General features: G+C 42.7%; 1 protein-coding gene across 1 annotated transcript in view; it reads right to left on the bottom strand.

The window, feature by feature from the left end:
* Nucleotides 1-20,324, bottom strand: part of CACNG2 (calcium voltage-gated channel auxiliary subunit gamma 2) — a 145,307-nt gene that overhangs the window by 6,321 nt on the left and 118,662 nt on the right. The window contains exons 2-3 of the mRNA XM_040407293.1: nucleotides 15,956-16,039; nucleotides 33-173 (exon numbers count right to left, since the gene is read on the bottom strand). Coding sequence (XP_040263227.1) covers nucleotides 33-173; nucleotides 15,956-16,039 — 225 coding nt within the window. The remainder of the gene's footprint in view (nucleotides 1-32; nucleotides 174-15,955; nucleotides 16,040-20,324) is intronic.

Below are 20,324 nucleotides of genomic sequence, written 5' to 3'. Positions count from 1 at the left end.
CATTTTTCACCTTGAGGACTAACTTAAGTTACCTGCAGACACAAAGAAGATGCCAGCACTTAATATGATATTGTGTCGAGTTTTGTAGAACTCGCTGGCAGCAATGCACAGTCCTCCCATGAAGAGTAGGATCACACTGAGGATAGGGAATATACTGGAAGCCCTCACAGCTCCTGTAGAAAGAAAGTGATAGGATCACATAGAGAATAAATCTGCTTAAAGGGGTTGTTCAGGATTTTTTTAAGTCATTGCCTATCCTCAGAACACTCCGCACCCCAACCAGTCAGCTTGTCTATGTAGCTCTGTTGATGAAAGTGGGCGCTGAAGCCACACATTGAAGTCAATGGGAGCAGTGCTGTAGTAGCGAACTCCTACAATGTTGAGTTGATGGTGCTGTGTAGTTCCAACACTGACTTCTGACGACAGAGAGACACAGAGCAGCTGTGCGGGGTGTTGGGCCCCTCCGCTGATCAGCATGTAATCTATGCTAAGGATAGGCCATCACTAGGGATGAGCGAACTTCTGTTTTAGAAGTTCGGGTTGGGGTTACCGCAGAATTGTGTTATGGATCCCGTGACCACGGACCATAAGTTATGGTCCGTGGTCACAGGATCCATAACGCAATTCTGCGGTAACCCCAACCTGAACGCGAACTTCTAAAACAGAAGTTCGCTCATCATTAGCCATCACTTAAAAAGCCTGGAAACCCCTTTAAGCATTGAACATCAGCAACACATTTTGGCAAACTATTATCATTTACATGTCTGATAGAAAACTAAAGTGTATGGTCTGTATACTTGAGCAAACTGCTTTATAAAGAGAATTTCTCATTATTTAAAGATTTACCAAGAGTTGGGCTGGCCTACCAGAGGATCCTCCAGTGGGCCCAGTCATAGTGGTCTTCACAGATCCAGGAGAAAAATCCCATTTGAAGCTAATCACTTACCACTAGGGTCTATTTCTTTGATTCAAAACATATTAGACTTTATGGATGATATGGATATGGAAGTTGGGCACCGAGTATAACTTCCTCTGGTGGGCTCAAGGAACCCTAGTCCAACACTAGAGTCGCTCTTTGCATAAATATTTCCTAGGCTCTCCTTCCCTGAACACGCTCCATCCTTGGATCTTGAAATGGATCCTGGTAACAGTCAAAGCCTGAGGGCTCCAGTGCATTTATCTGACTCCAAGTCCTTGAATGGGACTATGTAGTAGCACTATAGGGATTACCAGGATATGCATCTATCTTGACAGCAGTCCTCTCCAATCTACAATTTAGTTTTAGTACATATAGAAATGCATTAATAATGATAATGTAGACTTATGTGGGGCACTAAGGCCAGTGATTGCTGCAATAGTTATGTGAACAATGAACGTCACTTGACTCCTACAGGCCCAGCAGGTATCAGAGTGCCAGGAGCCAGATCGGTGGTGCAGGACATTTAAAAGTTGAGTAATGTTTAATTTTTTATTTTATTTCTCACAGCCCCTTGCTATTTCACGGTGCTTACCAAACCAAATACCAGTCCAACAACGGGAGTACATAATAGTACTTTTATCAAATGCCACACTCAGTAATAAAGTACAAACCTACAAAAACTCTGTCAAAACTGCCACCTGTAAAATATCAATTTTATTCTCTACACTTAAAAGTAAGTAATGGGTCAGCTAAATAAACACACCTACATGTATCCCAGCTACAATGAACCAAGTATGTCAGATATTATAGAAAAGATGTATCAAATACACAGTGATACATCTGCTGAACAGAGGTATATATATTATACAAATCTCACTAAAATACAAATTAAAGGGAATGTGTCACCTGTCATTTTTTTTCTGCCAATTAAAAACAGATAGTGACACATTCATTTTTGTATCTGCTATCTATCTATTTATCTATCTATTTAGTACTGTCTTTAATTGTAATTATGCCTTTAATGATAATGAGATGACTGCTGAAAAGTGATCTCTACAAAACAGGAAATGTTGTAGGGTTTAGTGATCGCTGTGAAAACTGCAGGATTTTAGAATTGTTAAAAGAAATAAAAAAAATAAAAAATAAAAATATGTTTAACACAATAACTTGATTTAAACGCTAGGTCATTTTATGATGGCACTTTTTCTTTAAAGTCAGAATCATAAATCACAGCAAAAGGGTTTTCTTTCATTGGTTTTATTTGCAATGGATTGCGGCAAAAGTTGTGCAAACGTTGTGCAAACTTTTTCTTTAAAGGGGTTTTCCAGGCTTTTAATATTGACGACCTATCCTTAGGATAGGTCATCAATATCAGATCAGTGGGGGTCCGGCACCCGGGCCGATCAGCTGTATGAAGAGAAGGCACGCGCCGTCTCCTGTCTCTCATCCTGCTTCCCATAGACATAGCAGCAGCAAGCAGGAAGAGAGACATGAGACGGCACGCGAGCAGCGGCACGTGTCTTTTTCTTCATACAGCTGATTGGCGGGGGTTCCGGGTGCCGGATCTCTGCCATTCTGATATTGATGACCTATCTTGAGGATAGGTCATCAATATTAAAAGCCTGGAAAACCCCTTTAAATCACAAAAACTGCAATCTATTTTGCTGCCTCCTGACAAAGCCACAGCGAGATGCTTGTTGGGAAGCAGCAAACGTAAGCAGTATTTAGGTAAGCTGTTACTTTGCATCAGTTTTGATGTATCTGTTTTAGGCCTGTTTCACACTGCCTGCCAGAGATCTCTGGAGCCGACATTACCGGATGTTACCAAAATAACCGCCAGCCCTATTGACTATAATAGAGTCCGGAAGAGATCCAGCTGCAAACATGGCGGGATTCGGCTGGACAAAAAAACTGCACGCAGCATTTTTGTCCGGCCAAGTCCCTAATTCAGCTGAGTTCTCTTTTTGTTTTAAGCTGTATTGCAAGTCTATTACTCGCTATCAGTGGAGTCTGTTATGATGGAAGAAGGATTCATCTCAATGAGAGGTATTGAGACCAGTGGTGGGGTCCTCGTACTAATAGTCCTATGTTGGTCTAACTAAGTGCTGGTTATGGACAGAATATTCAACATGCTGGATTTAAAAAAATACATTGAAGATTCATTGCTTTTTACCATACATGTGTAGTGTGATCTATATATCCACTTTTAGTTATATTTTCAGCTTAAATGATCAGCAGGTGAAAAAGTCAAATGTTTGATATTAAAATGTATCTCTGTTTTACTGCAGGAAAAAAAAATGCTAGTAATGATTAGATCACAGTTTGCATCCATCTGATTCTTGAAATTCAATATCAATTTGATATCCGTGTTTCAACTTAATTCAGTCTATTTAAAAATAATTGTGAAGTAACGAAATGGATTGCATTGTGTATGAAATCAATTCTTGGTGGCTTTACCTAAAACACAGAATAATTGGCTTTGACTAAAATCAATTGTTTTTCCTCCAGTCGTAGTGTTGAAGTGGTAACACAAAAAATCTCAGCACCTTTATATCTTGTAGATTCTGTAAAAACCTATTTACCAGCATAGAGGCAACTGTTGGTCATGCTAAAGGTGGTGAAGAGATATGAGTCTAACAATGCCTCTACTCCTGAAGGCTCTCTCTCTCTCAAAAAACAAAAAAAGCAGTTGTACTATATGTGGACGATGGGGCAACATAACACGTAGTCAAGGTGCTCTTGACGATGAGGGGAAGATTTGCTACTAGGATGTTCGGGACAGGTTCCTCAGCCTTCCTGGGCTTCACTGAGACTTTTTCTGTTTACTGATGACCTATCGTGTGATACAGATGTAGCCAAGCTAAAATTGACCCTGATAACACATGTCACAGTATTATCTTGATTATCCCATGACAAAAGCCATTGAAATCTATTTAAAAATCAGTTAACATTTTCTTGCCATTCTTTACTTAACGCGTTAACCACCAAGTTTAGCTCGGCTGCATCTGTAGGTCATCAATATCTGATCGGTGGGGGTCCGACACCCAGGATCCCCGCTGATCAGCTGTTTGCGAAGGCAATAACGATCACAGTAGCTCCACGGGCTTCACGCAGCTTAGCCTAGGCCATGTGATGTCATGTTCATCAGTCACATGACCTAGGTGCAGCTCAGTCCCATTGAAGTGAATGGGGATGAACTGCAATGCCAAGCATAGCCACTCTACAATGTACGAAAGAAGGTCGCAGCACTACTGCGAGTGTCAGTGCCTTCTCAAACGGCTAATTGGCAGGGGTCCCGACTGTTGGATCCCCCCCAATCAGATACTCATCAGTAAAAAAGTTTTGGAAAACTCTTTTAATGCCTAATTGGTACTCTCTGGACAGCTGGTGTAAATAAAAGGAGGAGCTTCTGTTTTCCCATCTTCCTCCACCACCTGTTCAGTGGCAATGTGCCCACCCTCCTTCTCATTTTTATTAGGCTTAGAAGAATATTATCTTTTAGATGTTATAGGTGGCAAGAGACTTGTTCAGTGAGTAAAACCATCTGATTGAACGTTGAATAAATGCCCAGTGTAGCTGCAGTAGTCTGGCATAAGACGGGGTCTTATTTGTTCTTGATGTCATAGCAAGGCTTTCTTTACCCATTAAAGAGGGAGACCAGAACTTCAATATTGATGATTTATTCTTAGAATATGTCATCAATATCAGATTGGTGGAGGTCCAACTTCCATCAGCCACACTGATCAGCTGTTCAGAGGACAATCTACACAGTGTTCAGAGCTGTGCTAGTTCTGGGACTCAGAACTCTGGCAATGGGATATGGAGGATCTATCCTAAGGATAGGTAATCAATATTAAAGTCCTGGAATACCTCTTTAATTTTATTAATGCTGTGACCAAGCACCACTTCCACAAACACACCGTGTCTTCCTCCTAAAAGGTTTTTGACCCTACCAGGGTCCACTTTGTTTTTCTCCTCACAGCCTTGATCATGCTAATTCCATATAGTGATATTATACTACAGTATTTCACTATAATAGTGAGTATTTGATCTTAAGCTGTTGATTGGGCATTGGACCTAGGCCAAGGTCAGGGTGTTGGGCCTTACAAGGCTTATCGGCAGAGTAGATTTCATTAGATAACTTCTTTAGGGCCCCACAGAAAGGATAAAATGAAACAACACACAGGCCCAGAATTGCCAAAGTGTCTGTGCCAAAAATCTGTCTAAAAAGTGGCACAATTTGGTGCTTCTAGGATTTCTACACTTTTTTCCGACATGCATGGCAAGGGGGTGGGTCCTATGATGAAAATCTGTCTGAAGTAAGCCAACCAATAGCTGGTATAGTGTCCGAGAAAAGTGTCCATCGCTGCACCACATTCATCATCCAGCCTGCGCCCCTGTGATAAATCTGGTTCAGGCCTAGACAGCCGGTCTAAGCTTACACCATCTACAGGATTATTTAATCTGGGCCACAGTGCCTATAGCTACAGTATCGGAACCATAGGCACACTTCCAGTAGACCTGAGAGGGCTCAGTTGGCATCATTTGACCAGCAAAGTCTATTACTATATAGTTCTCATTTCTTATTTTCACATTTATTATGATATCCACATTACATTTTAGTGTATTTTTATAAAACCTATAAGTTAACTATTGCTCTTTTGTAAATTGTTGCGAAAATGTTTAAAATCTCTACAGTCCGTGGGCCAGGATCAGTCTATGATCTGCAAATGGTGCTGGAAATGGCCCTGGAAAAAAAAAAACTAAAAGTGGCCCCATTTTGTAGGCAGATCCAACTTAACAGAGGGTGCGGCTGCATAAGTAGGCAGAGTCAAGAATACCATAGTGCAAAATACTATCCCAGCAGAACCAAATACCAAAGTGAAGCACAATATACTGCCACAAAAGCTGTCCCTCTGTGGTGGCCATGAATAGATGGCATTTTCTTTCCTTCTTCAGTTGTCTTTGATTAAGATATGAAGCAGGGGGCTTAGGAGGTGAGGTGCGGGCCACAGCAGTTGAATTCAGGAGGACATGTGCGGTCACTGGCCAGATCCATGAGTATCTGATTCTCATAGTGTTAATTACTGTTAAAAGCTGATTATGTACCCAGCAAGCGCACGGAGGAGGGCTGGGTGGCCCCCGGGGGCATCGGCCCACTGGGGAATTTCCCTGTAGGGTCTATGGCCAATCCACCCCTGGTCATAAATCCCATACAGTTGGAGAAAACTGAATGCCATAATATACCAGACTATATGATATACAGTATATACATATAGTCATCGAGATGCATTTGTTGTTAACTTTTAACAAATAGATTTACACAGGTTACATCACCTTGGAAAAACTTGCAATATTTCAATGTGTTGGCGAGATTATAACTCGTCGTAGCTTGTCTCAACTAAACATCTCTCCTGAAAAAAACCTACAGGTGTGACTTTAACGTGACACCATTAAACTCAGTTGTCAGATTGATGCCCTGTTTAAAAATGCAGAAATCAAACTATATCCAATGGCCCATGTGAAAATATCTTACTGCAAAACCTTCTAAGACAGGACCTTACCAACATCATCAATAAGGCTAATTTCACATTTGTGTTTACTATCTCCAGCAGGCTGTTCTGGCAGGGGAGTAGCCTGCTGAAGATGTCCGGATCCGGCATTGCCAGAAACTACCGGACACCCGCCGGCTCTATTCACTATAATAGGGAACAGCAGAGATCCATCCGCAACCCAGCAAATATGCTGAGAAGTGGCAAGACTAAAACCTCACATGTCCATCACTACAGAAAGAACTTTTTTTTGAAGCTTCCCTTCACATATCATTCTTTTGAGAACTATTTAAGGTTACCATTCTTGATGTATGATGACGACACGGATCTGAACATAAGGTACCCCGGTACTGCTACACTTTGTTTCTATGGACGCGACCCACATGAAATCACTACCTGTAACTTTGTATTTTATGGGAGTTTGAGGAGGGTATTCTTCTCCAATAAGCTAGTGTGGTCACAAGGGAAGGAGTGGATGATTCACTAAATGTGGACCACCCACACCTCCCAACTAGTGATATTCGGGCCAATAGATTGGAGCGTTATGGACTCCTTGGCTGCACTCGGGCATGTGTAAGTCATTTGGGTCAACCACATGGTGGTTCTTCCCCCCCAAAAAGGGGGGGTATACCACCCTGGATAAAATGTTGACTTGTGAGTGTGCGGTGACCTAGCCCCCATGCCCAGGATTTAATTCACTGGACATTTGGAGCACTCCAGACCAATCACATTGTATGACTGCGAGCAGCCCTAAACAGGCCTTCATTACTAGCCCCCTGTCTTTCCTTTCATTCCCCCTGGGCTGATTCACTCCCTAGGCTATACCTTTGTAAATTAGCATAAGTTGCTTTCATATGGGCCGGCCTATAGACAAGTGCTATACGAGTTATAACCCCTTTATAGTACTATTAACAGATACCGTACTCCATAGATCAGTGTGTATGTCATACTTCACCCCCAGAGACCTCGCTTTAATCCCTTTGAGCATCTCTGGCATTAGAATAATTTGACCTCCCGTTTGCCAATACACTCTATGACCTACAAGGAGGGGAGCGTCTTTTTGTGCTTAGTGACGCTCTGCTCCACGCATTCACGGTACACTCAACAAGCATTCTTCACCTCCCGTCCAATAGTATATTTTACCGAAAGTATGGGATGCCATTAGAAAGGAGCGCCAACGCAATTTTAAGCATATTGGCGCCCCCCTAAAAAAAATAGTATTATGAGCATAATCTGAGACTTTAATTGTAATCAGCACTAGGTATCCAAGCGGAAAATTACCCGCTCCTCCCTGACATGAGTACGCATGTTCTGTGGACATCTGTAGACGCCAAGCTACGTTCCTCCTGCTTCCCCCCAAAAAACATGAGTGTGGTATGTAATATTTTTTGCTCTATTTCACATGGGTATTTTAGTGATCTAATTATGCACGAATTGTTCTGTATATGGATTTATGTTTTGTTGATAGATATGTGTACACAGATGATATCACGAATAGGTGGGGCTGACCCACTTAGGGCGGTCCTTTACCTTAATTAGCTATTGGGTTTAGGGTATATATATATATATATATGCCTTGCACTGTTATTGTATTATATTGTAATACACTTGCTTGAGAAAGACTCTGTGAAGTCGAAACGTCGCATAGTTGGTGAATAAATCACCACACTATTGAAGACAGTGAGTGCTGCGGTCCTCAATTCTCTCTACAAATCATCAGGGGCACGCTGGGCTTGGGCTCAACACCGCTGGCACCGCCACCATTGGAACTTATTTTAGTGAAATTCAGTAAGTAGTGCTGTCTCTTCTTTGCATTAAAGAACTAAAACCGCTGCACGCAGTGGTATTTGTCTGGCCACTTCATGGCATATTTTCCAGGTTGCTGCTGCATCGCAGCTGGTCCCCATTATAGATGATGGGGCCGGATGGCAATGCATTTGCTTCTAGCAATCCCAGAATGCAGAGAGATCAGGCAGGCTGTTCCCTGCAAGGCTGAAAAATCAACTCATCACAGTCCATTTCATACATTGCTTCAAACTACAAATATTTTAGTTTTAATATGGTTTGTTAAAGAAGATCTGTCAAAGTGATCATTAAGTCAGGCATGCCGCCTGGTAGGGTTGATCATGCTGACTAAAACAATACCTTTGTTATGTCTGTAGGTAGAACTGTTATCAAGATATCAGCTGGTTTGTGCACTAAGGGGCCAGCCAGAGCCCTTGGAGCACTGCTTTTGTAACACCCCTCTGATCTGGGCACTCCTCCCTTCCCAAGGGGAGGGAGGAGTACCCAGGTAAGAGGTATGTTACAAAAGCAGTGCTCCAAGGGCTCTGGCTGGCCCAGCTAATTTGCATATTACGAAAAAAGCATTTCGACAATGGTTCAACCCACAGACATAACAAAGGTATCATTTTAATCAGCATGATCAACCCTACCAGACAGCATGCCTGGTTTAACAGCTTTGATCATGCTGATAGATGCTCTTTAAAGGGGTTTTGAGAGGAAGAACATTTGTTTTATAAAGGGCCAGAAGGGGATAGAAATGAGAAGCATTACTCACCCCTCCCACTGCCATTCTGAGGCTGCTTCATTCCCTTCTGCTCTCCACTTTCTGGCTTGACACACAATGAAAATGCCTGCTCAGCTGATCACTGGCTCGGGATGGGTCAGCACTGCGGGTAATGATCAGCAATGAGTGGCCATTTACAGCCATCTCCTGTGTGTTGAGCTGGAGCAGCATCGGAATGGCAATGGCGGGGATTCAGTAAGGCCTCATGCACACGACCGTTGTGTGCATCCGCGGCCGTTGTTCCGTTTTACGTTTTTTTTCGCGGACCCATTGACTTTCAATGGGTCCGTGGAAAAATCGGAAAATGCACCGTTTGGCTTCCGCGTCCGTTTTTCCAGTCCGTGAAAAAAATAGGACCTGTCCTATTTTTTTCACGGACAACGGTTCACGGACCCATTCAAGTCAATGGGTCCGTGAAAAATCACAGATGCACACAAGATAGTCATCCGCGTCCGTGATCCGTGTCCGTGATCCGTGTCCGTTTTTCCTATCATTTTCAATGCAAACTTGACTTAGTTTTTTTTTTCACTTTTCATGTCCGTGGATCCTCCAAAAATCAAGGAAGACCCACGGATGAAAAAACGGACACGGATCACGGAACAACGGAAACCGTTTTTGCGGACCGCAAAAAAAACTTCCGTGTGCATGAGGCCTAAGGGTGAGCAATACTTTTTTTTTTTTAATCCCCTCTGGCCCTTTATAAAACATATTTTCTCCCCCAGAAACCCCCTTTAAATGGCATTCAAGGGATCTGATTCCTTGTATTATTTCTATTGCAGGACCTGCGGGGCCTAATGCTGATCATGGTCTTTTTGTCGGCTGAACCCACCAAGAACCACAGGTTCTGCCGACACACTAATTTGTGTGGGGAGCTCCCAACCCTTCACCGACAGATGATGAGATGGGAGACAAGGAATGGGCAAAATGAATATTTTTGCCCAATCCCTTTGTTCTCCTCGCTGCCATAGAATACACATACATGTTTGGCCGTGTATGTATATGAGGAAGATGGGAGGGATTCGGGAAAGATAGCTGTCGGCCAAAGGATGGTTTGGTTGACCGCTATTAAATGTGTGAGGGCAGCTTTAGGGATTCATCACTGCTCCTCAGGTCTTGCACAAGGATGAGTACCAACTGAGGGGATTCTTCTGGAGGGGGGCAGTCCAGCAAATGAGACTGGAACAACCAGTGCTTCTACTCTCTCCATGGTCCCCATAGCAACCACATGGTCTGCCTCTGTTTATGCTCTTGCATAATACAGGGTATCCAGGAGCTAAAGTGAAGCACTGCCTTTGATTAACATTGGCTCTATAATACATCTTCATTAACGTTTGTGCTGTTTTGTCTTATTTTCCGGTTAGTTTTTTCTCTATGCAGGGAAAAAACTGCTTCTATGTGGAAAACATCAACAAGCAAGCTTGCAGCTGCTGATGGATCTCATCGTGGTTGTATTATTCTAATTGTGACTTATGTGAATACTTACAGCTCATTAAATACAAGTTGCTCATACAGGCCCTGTTCAGATAACATAACATTAAACGTGGGTGCTAAAAATGTAAAGAAAAGTGTGCCATTTGGGCTTTTGTTTTATTAATTTTTTTAGTAAGTTAACCCTTGCTTAAAGTGCCCATATCGCACTTTGGTGGAATGTCGCCAGAGATAAGACCCGCACCTATTTCTAGAACATGGCCCCCAAAGTGAATGAGGGTGCACCACACAAGCACTTCTATGGGAGTTCTGGCGGCTATTTCAGGAACTCCCATAGAGGTGAATGAAAAGGTGGCCTCACTTGCGCAGTGCACACTCGTTCACTTTAGGGGCCCTGTTCTAGAGATAGATGTGAGTCCGCAGAGGTGGGACCCGCACCTTTCAGACATTGGTGGCATATACTAGCAATTAGAGTTGTTGCGATACCAAATTTTTGATTCGGTTTCGATACCATGAAAAAGTATTGCGATACTCGATACCATTCGATACCACGCGAAAAAAATAAACAAAAAAAGCCACGTGCATTCCTCATTTTTAAAAATGGCGAATCGCGCAGTTTTTATTTTATTTTTTCTGTTCCGGCATTCACCACCTAGATTTTTTTTTTATATTTTAATAGTTTGGACTTTTCTGACGTGGCGATGTAATATGTTTATTTATATATTTTATATGTGAAATTGGGAAAAGGGGGGTGATTTATACTTCATATTTTAGTGTTTTTTTTTTTTTTCACTTTTTATTTAATAACTATTTCCCCCCTTAGGGGCTAGAACCTGGGATCTTTCATCCCTTTTCCTATTCACCCTGATAGATCTCTATCAGGGTGAATAGGACTCCACACTGTCCCTGCTGCTCTGTGCTTTGTGCACACAGCATCAGGGATGTTACCATGGCAACCAGGGCTTCCTGGCTGCCATGGTAACCGATCGGAGCCCCAGGCTTACACAGCTGGGGCTCCGATCAGAAGCTGCCACTGCACCACCAATGAGGGGGAGTGGAGAGGTCCCTGTGGCCACTGCCACCAATGATTTTAATACTGGAGGGTTGAGAGGGGCCGGCGCACTGTGCCACCAATGATTTTAATGGGATGGGGGGATTGAGGGGGGGGGGGGGCACACTGCACCACCAATGATTTTACCCCTTTATACAGGAGGCGGGTACTAGCAGATCAGCGGCAGTTAACTGCCGCTGATCGCAGCTCCCTGTCAGGGGCAGGGTGCCGGCAATGCGATTCTGCTGCCGGCACCCGCCTCCTGTATGTGTTAAAGACTGACTACTGTATATGAGTCCACACTTTCACTATTAGGCCACACAGAGCGGCGCCCAGCGATGTCTCAGCACTCACCATTTAGTCCTGGGCGCCGCTCCGTTCGCCCGCAGTGCCCCATTACTGTCTCCTCTCCTGCTCCACATGCTGCTGATTACTATCGGAGCGATGGGAGGAGACATCAGCTTCACTAGTGGGCGTTCCTTCTCCCTGGCTGTAGCGCTGTCCAATCGCAGCGCAGGGAAAAGGAACGCCCACTAGTGAAGCTGATGTCTCCTCCCATCGCTCCGATAGTAATCCTATCATTGGTGGCGCAGTGCGCCCGCCCCTCCTCCGCCCCTCTCTTCTCATTGCCGCCCCTCCTCCACCCCCTCTCTTCTCATTGCCGCCCCTCTCTTCTCATTGGTGGCAGCGGCAGCAGCACAGGGGGAGGGAGGACAGCTTCCTTCTCCCCGTGCTGCTGAGAGAGAACATGAGCGCGCCGATAGCAGCGCGCTCATGTTCAGAGATACTAGACTGCGCAGAAGCGCAGCCCAGTATCGAAAAAACGGAAATCCCGGTATCGTATCGATACCGGGACAAAAGTATCGATTGGGTATCGAAATTTCGATACCCGCAACAACCCTACTAGCAATATGTCACCAAAGTGCAAGATGCGCCAACCCCTTTAGTAGAGTTCATTGAAAAAAAGGAAGTAGTGGGAAGGTTAAAGCATTTTTTTTTTTTTAAATATTCCTGTCCAAAAAAATAATTGTGTATATTTTTCAAAATAATAAAGTAAGGCAAAATGTTTGCAAATTTCACACTTGAAGGCTACTTTCACACTAGCGTTGTTTGAATCCGGCGTTCAATTCAGTCACCGGAACTGCCCGCCGGATCCGGAAAAACGTGTGAAAACGGATTACATTTGAATCCTGATTAGGATTTTGATCACAATGAAAAAATGCATTGGAAAAAACGCATCCGCCATTTATGGACTTTAACTTTTTTTTCACATTTTTCGGGTTTAACATGCAAAAGCCGGATCCGGTTTGACGGAACACACGGCGCCGGATCCGGCTTTAATGCAAGTCAATGGGAAAAAGGCCAGATCCGGCGTTCAGTCAAAGTGTTCAGGATTTTTGGCCGGAGGTAAAAATACAACATGCTACGGTTTTCTGAAACGCCTGATCAGTCAAAAAGACTGAACTGGAGACATCCTGATGCATCCTGAACGGATTACTCTCCATTCAGAATGCATGGGGATAAAACTGATCAGTTCTTTTCCGAATTTGAGCCCCTAGGATAAAACTCAGCGCCGGAAAAGAAAAACGCTAGTGTGAAAGTACCCTGACACATAAATTCCTATTAGTACTTGGTTTGAGTATTAATGTGTTTAGAGATATTCCAGCCACAAACATTATTAATTATTTACTAAATGGGTCCAATCGCCTGTGCCTACCAACTGCAGAACCACAGCAAGGAGGAGTTTGAATGGAGTGGTAGGTGAATATGTGCGCTGCTGCTCTATTAAAAGTGGGTTTTCCAGGCTCCTAACTGATAAGGCCCTATTATTTTCCAGGCTCCTAACTGATGTCTTAAGGCCCTATTACACAGTCTGATTATTGTTAAGATAATCGCTAACAAGTGTTCATATGAACTCTCATTAGCGATCATCTGGCAGTGTAAGGCCTCATGCACACGACGTGTGCTGTCCGCATCCGTTGCTCCGTTCCGTGGCCCCGCAAAAAAAATATAGCATGTCCTATTCTTGTCCGATTTGCGGACAAGAATAGGCGTTTCTACAATGGGCCGCCCATTCCGTTACACAAATTGCGGAAGGCACACGGGCGGCTTCCGTTTTTTGCAGATCCACGGTTTGCAGACCGCAAAAAACGGCACGGTCGTGTGCATGTAGCCGATTACCCGAAAACATCACAAAAGAAGCAGGAAAAAATGCAGGTAAAATATCCAAAAAGTAAAACTGGGTCATCACATCAAAACGGTAGGGGGGATGCCCATAAACAATGAATGAACCAGTAGGTTACATCGAGTAGCACAGATTACAGTTCCCCACTAACTGCCGGCTGTCTATGCAACCTAACTTTTAGTGGAATTGTTTAATTTACAATAATAGCAATATTATATTGCAAACAATTAGTGTGTATTTACAAATAAGATTTAAACCATTGTGAATTAAAACAATACGCAGTGTGACTTTACTCTTAGGGTAGGTTCACGCAGGTTTTTCAGCCAAAGCCAAAAATGGATTTAAAAGGAGTCAGAAAGATAAAGGAAGGACTTCTACATCTCCCTGCTGGATCCACTTCTGGCTTTGGTTGAAAAACCTAAACCTACCCTTATGCTAATTTCAGTTATACGCTGCTACCATGGAAATGGCTTTTTGCATAAAACAAAGCGCTGCCAAGTATATTGGCTAGTGCTTATTATTAAATCAGCTGTTGTAGCTAACATAAGAAATCTATAGCCCACAGTGGGAAGAGGGGAGCTCCGGCTCCCCACTCTAGTGTAAAAACACACTTTTTATTCTTTAGTCATTACAATTAGTGATGAGTGGCAGGGATGATATTTTGCAAATATTCGTCATATATTTGTGAATGTGAAAATTTGCGTTTATTTTCTTGATTGCGGAAATCGGCAATGTAATATGCGCGTATTGCTCGCGCAATACAGGCGGGGGTCACTGTTGCTGCATTTTTCAAGCTGCTAGAAGTTTCCTGAGACTGGAGAAAATGGTTGGCACGGCAGAACATTACAATGGCTTTATATGCAGATAGAGCGCTCCAATATATTCGCGATTGCGCAAATCGGCAATTAATGATGCGCATATTTTTGCGCAATACGTGCAACTTCACATTTTAGCAGGTCTGACTACATATTACTGATTGGTGCACTAAGTAATGTTGTGAACTTGTGACATCACAGCACTATGTCTGTAGCATGTATGTATGGACAGCTACACTATATCAGGATAACACCTACACTGACTATCTCCCACCAACTATCTGTATTATATATATATATATAAGCTAACTAACTAACTATCTAATGTAATTAAACAGTAAAGCACAGAGCACAGCAATGACACTGATGTCTCTCTCAGAACTCCATAAAACTACTGAAAACGGCTGCTGGGGAGGTTCTTATATAGTAAGGGGTAGGCAACTTTCCTATTGGTTGCTAGGGATGTTGCTAAGCTCAGACAAAGACATTGCAGCCTTCTCATTGGCCCACAAGCAAGATGGGAGGTTACTGATGAAAAAAAAAATCTAGAATATTCGAGAATACGAAACTGTATTAATGGCAGGTTATTTATTCTGAGGGGGCTTCTACACTACCCACTATTATAACTCTACTGACCTTATTTTATGTCTGTCAAATACCTTTTCAACTGCATGTTTTATTGCTCCACTACATCTATACTAAAAAAAGAAATAAAAAAAAAGAAGCAACTTTGCACATGGTCTTCATTAAACATTTCTTACCATTTTGTGGCTTCAGCTGCCCTGCAGACCTATGCATCTCCATGGTAACAGACAACAAAAAAAAATCCTGTGTAGTCTGATTCTTCAGTCATAATTCCATCCATCTGTCCTCTACGTCCTGCTAATATACTATAAATGTATGTTTGAAACTAATAGGAGACAAAAGGAAAGGAATGTGACTGCAGGATCAGTATACACAGGGTTTGTCTGCATCGTAGCTATAGACAGAAAACAGAAGGAAATCTTTAATGAAGACTGTTTGCAAACTTGCTTCTTTTTTCGTTGTGTATGTATTAGAGCAGTAAAAAGAGTGCAAAGGCGAACACAAGGTTTCATTTCTTAGTTATAGAAAGAGACATACTGTAGAAAGAGACAGTGCCTTATTTGTGGTCAGCTGAGATCCTTCTTTCCCGCACCATTATACCATTAGAGGGATGGAAATACTCTCTTGCTCCCCTCTAATGTGATCCGATGCCTTTTTGGTTGCAGAATACATGTAAGCAGTCATGTCAATGTTGTCATAGCGTGAAAAAAAAAAAATATGGCTAAAATTGGGGAACAGTATGAAACTGAGACGTGAAGACTGAAACTTTACTTTTCACACTACAGTTTTACAAATAGCATTTCTAATTAACAAGATAAGGCAGCCAGACAAACACTGATGTAAAGACTTACGTAGGAAATATTCGGCAGTGTCTGCTTCATAGTCTGCATCTTCTGGAAAGTGGTCAATCTGTTTGCAGACACCCTTAAAATTACCTGAGGAAAAACAAAAGACTGTCTCAGAATTTTCTTGGCAAATCAATTGCTCAACAAATACGCCTGCAACATCTTGAACAGTGATGTTCACATGCACAAATAACTGCATGAAATATATTAGCTCATTTACTAAATGGAGATACTGTAGCTTATTTTCTACTTCTATATATCCGGGATTTTACTCGTCCACCACAGTACTGGATGGGTCCAGGCTATATCCAGCATTAGGCAACTACTTGCTACTAACTCCCAGTCCTTATAAGTTAGATATTATGGATTATTACAACAAAAATTATAATTCAGTTGGAGGGTGACAAGCAGCAATGATGATGTATCTCCAACAGAGATCCAGGAGACACGTTTAATCAGTACATTTAATGAGGCCTCTACAGGCATAAGAGAAATAATTGCTAAACACTGGCATGTACTCAGGATGGACCCTGATCTCTGTGCCACCATAAAAGAACACCCAAGTATAACATACAGGAGGGGAAAAGTCATTTCTCCCCAAAATCAGCACCAAAAACTTGGCTGGAAAAGGGAATTCATGGTAACTACAGATGTAGTGGGTGCATAGCCTGTAAGTACATGCAGTGCGGGAAATCCTTTAGGAGCAGCAATACGGGGAAAACGTACGTTATCAGGGATCTGATAAACTGAAAAACTATAGGAGTTGTCTATAAAATCACAAGTTCCTGTAACAAGGAATATGTTGGCAAAACAAAGAGGGAGTTGAGAAGGAGGATTGGCGAGCATATAAGTGACATCAATAATTGTAAGGACACCGCAGTCTCGCGCCATGTACATATTGAGCATGGTGGGGACTTGAGGTGCCTCTCCTTTATGGGCATCGAAAAAGTGAAGTCACCATTAAGATGCGGCGACTGGGATAAGAGAATCCTCCAATGTGAGGCGAGATGGATTTTCTATCTGAAGACGGTATATCCCAATGGCCTCAATGAACAACAGAGCTATACATGCTTTATTTGAATGACCAATGATGATGATGGCACGACTGCCGTAGTACTATAAAGATCTGGTTTATACACGGTTGCGTGTGTCGTCCTTGTGACCACTAATGATGATATAATTGGTAATGATTTAATCTGTGTAGGAATCTGTCTCACATTTTCCTCCTATCTGTACCCCATGATTAACTTTATGTGGGCATAGGTGCGGATGTGAAACCTGCCTAAGAAATCCTTATCTGAATGATTGCATTAAATAAAGTTACCGTCCGGCATCTGAGACGGTTCACTAGCGTGCAGTGTTTGCGCGTCATCCGGTTGCTGGGCGACGCTCAGACACAGATGCATGGAAATTCCGGCAGCCCCAGAGATCATGTGACGCCAACTTCCGGTGAAATGGAGCGCATGGGAACGGCGTGCGTTTCACATGCGTTCCACCGTGAGAAGGCGAAGCAAGAGGGCGGTAACAGCTGGAGGCGCTGGATTTAAAAGGCGACGCAGTGGTGTATGCTGTGTCTCCGCACTGATGGCATCTTGCGGTGAGGCGAGGGTATCGTTGGGGACACTTTCCCATACCCTGGTAGGGACGTGTACCACTGACCGTCCATACTGCCTCGTACCTACAAGGAAAGAAACTCTCTCTTGAAGTAGTAAGTAGAGGATACATACCTAACAATGTTACTTGAATGTACAGTACAGACCAAAAGTTTGGACACACCTTCTCATTCCAAGAGTTTTCTTTATTTTCATGACTATGAAGGCATCAAAACTATGAATTAACACATGTGGAATTATATACATAACAAACAAGTGTGAAACAAATGAAAATATGTCATATTCTAGGTTCTTCAAAGTAGCCACCTTTTGCTTTGATTACTGCTTTGCACACTCTTGGCATTCTCTTGATGAGCTTCAAGAGGTAGTCCCCTGAAATGGTTTTCACTTCACAGGTGTGCCCTGTCAGGTTTAATAAGTGGGATTTCTTGCCTTATAAATGGGGTTGGGACCATCAGTTGCGTTAAGGAGAAGTCAGGTGGATACACAGCTGATAGTCCTACTGAATAGACTGTTAGAATTTGTATTATGGCAAGAAAAAAGCAGCTAAGTAAAGAAAAACGAGTGGCCATCATTACTTTAAGAAATGAAGGTCAGTCAGTCAGCCGAAAAATTGGGAAAACTTTGAAAGTTAGGGCTATTTGACCATGAAGGAGAGTGATGGGGTGCTGCGCCAGATGACCTGGCCTCCACAGTCACCGGACCTGAACCCAATCAAGATGGTTTGGGGTGAGCTGGACCGCAGAGTGAAGGCAAAAGGGCCAACAAGGGTCTAAGCATCTCTGGGAACTCCTTCAAGACTGTTGGAAGACCATTTCAGGGGACTACCTCTTGAAGCTCATCAAGAGAATGCCAAGAGTGGGCAAAGCAGTAATCAAAGCAAAAGGTGGCTACTTTGAAGAACCTATCATATGACATATTTTCAGTTGTTTCACACTTGTTTGTTATGTATATAATTCCACGTGTGTTAATTCATAGTTTTGATGCCTTCATAGTCATGAAAATAAAGAAAACTCTTGGAATGAGAAGGTGTGGCCAAACTTTTGGTCTGTACTGTATATTAGATTAAGCTCATTTAGTGACCGCGTTTTTTTTTGCGTGTCTTTTTTCTATGTTTTTGTAGAAACCTTCTGACTTCAATAAGCCCCTGACGAGTTTCAATTTTAATGGAACGAAACATGGCATGTAGGGCTATACAGTAAGGGATTTATAGGGAATAGGCCCCATTTAGGGACATGTTCCGTATGGGGTCGCCCTTGTCGGGGCGGGTGCTCTGTGTCGTTGAGGCAGGTCTATGAGGATAGCCCCTAACCATCCATATAGGGAGGGCTCTAGACCAGGGCATTATAGGAGTGTCCAGATTGCCATACCCACAGAAGCATTTGGTCACCAGTGCCCATCATCACACCTGGGCACTGACGCCACCCACCGTCTATTGGTCGTGTGCCTACAGGACGGGGTAAGATCCACCCATTACTATCTTACCGCGGCCCTAGATGGTGGCAATATATGTGTTTATATGTATGTATGTTATTTTGTCTTTCGTCCCACTGCAACCACCTATGCTTTTAGTGATTCTATAGTAAAAGTTATTTTTTATATATAGTCAGTCCACATGTGGTAAATAAGTTAATTAGAGGTGTGACATACATATCTCTGCACATATACACCTGGTGCATGGAGATACATTTTTGTATATCAGTTGGAGGGTGGACCTAAGGAACCCTTGTCCACCTCTATATACTGTATGCACTTTTGGGTAATTGACTACTCAGTACATTGTCTACAACTAGTGTCTACTACTAAAGTTTCTACAGTAGAGGTATCAATATAACAACGTAGTCAAAACCTACAACGTTCATTTGATAAACATACTCCCTAGAAGTATACTGTATGTAATATGTCAATTAAGGAAAAAGATAATTAAGGCTCTTTTCTGAATGTCTATCGCCAATTCCATTACATTTGATTGCAATGACAGTGGACACATTGTAATTAGGTTGGGTCTGTTAGGTATAGTTGGAAGCCATGGTATAATGGATCCGGTGCAGGATCTGGCATTCATTATTAACAGATTACAGAAGCCATGACACAAATGTGCTTCCTGCTCTCACTTGCAGCTTCCACTGACTGCACTCCTTCCCCTACACAGAACACAGCCGTTAGGAATTCATGGAGTTCCCTGACTTCAAACCTGTCACCTTGATATTCACCCCAATATATTCTTGGCAGTGAATATATTACATATATTCTTGGCAGTGAAAGAGAATATGTCAGATATTTTATTTTTTTGAAAGAACCTGTCATTTATTGTAGCAGTATAAAGTAGTGACAGTCAGGCTGATTTCATCAGACTGTCAGTTGCAAAGTTGTGTCTGAGAACTTAAGCCTGTATTACACTGGAATATTAACGCTTGGTAGAGATCATCTGGCAGTCTAAGGCCTCTTTCACACGGGCGTTGCGGAAAAAGGTCCGGGTGTGTTGCGGGAACATGCGCGATTTTTCCGTGCGAGTGCAAAACATTGTAATGCGTTATGCACGTGCGTAAGAAAAATCGGCATGTTTGGTACCCAAACCCGGATCGGTGTTCTGTAGATTGTATTATTTTCCCTTATAACATGGTTAGAAGGGAAAATAATAGCATTCTGAATACAGAATGCATAGTACAATAGCGCTAAAGGGGTTAAAAAAAAAATACTAATATTTAACTCACCTTAATTCACTTGATCGCGCAGCCTGGCATCTCTTCTGTCTTGTTCTT

This window comes from Bufo bufo, chromosome 9, assembly GCF_905171765.1.
Source record: "Bufo bufo chromosome 9, aBufBuf1.1, whole genome shotgun sequence".
Lineage (NCBI taxonomy): Eukaryota > Metazoa > Chordata > Amphibia > Anura > Bufonidae > Bufo > Bufo bufo.
Note: the sequence above shows the minus strand (reverse complement) of the source record. Positions and strands in the feature narration are given on the sequence as shown.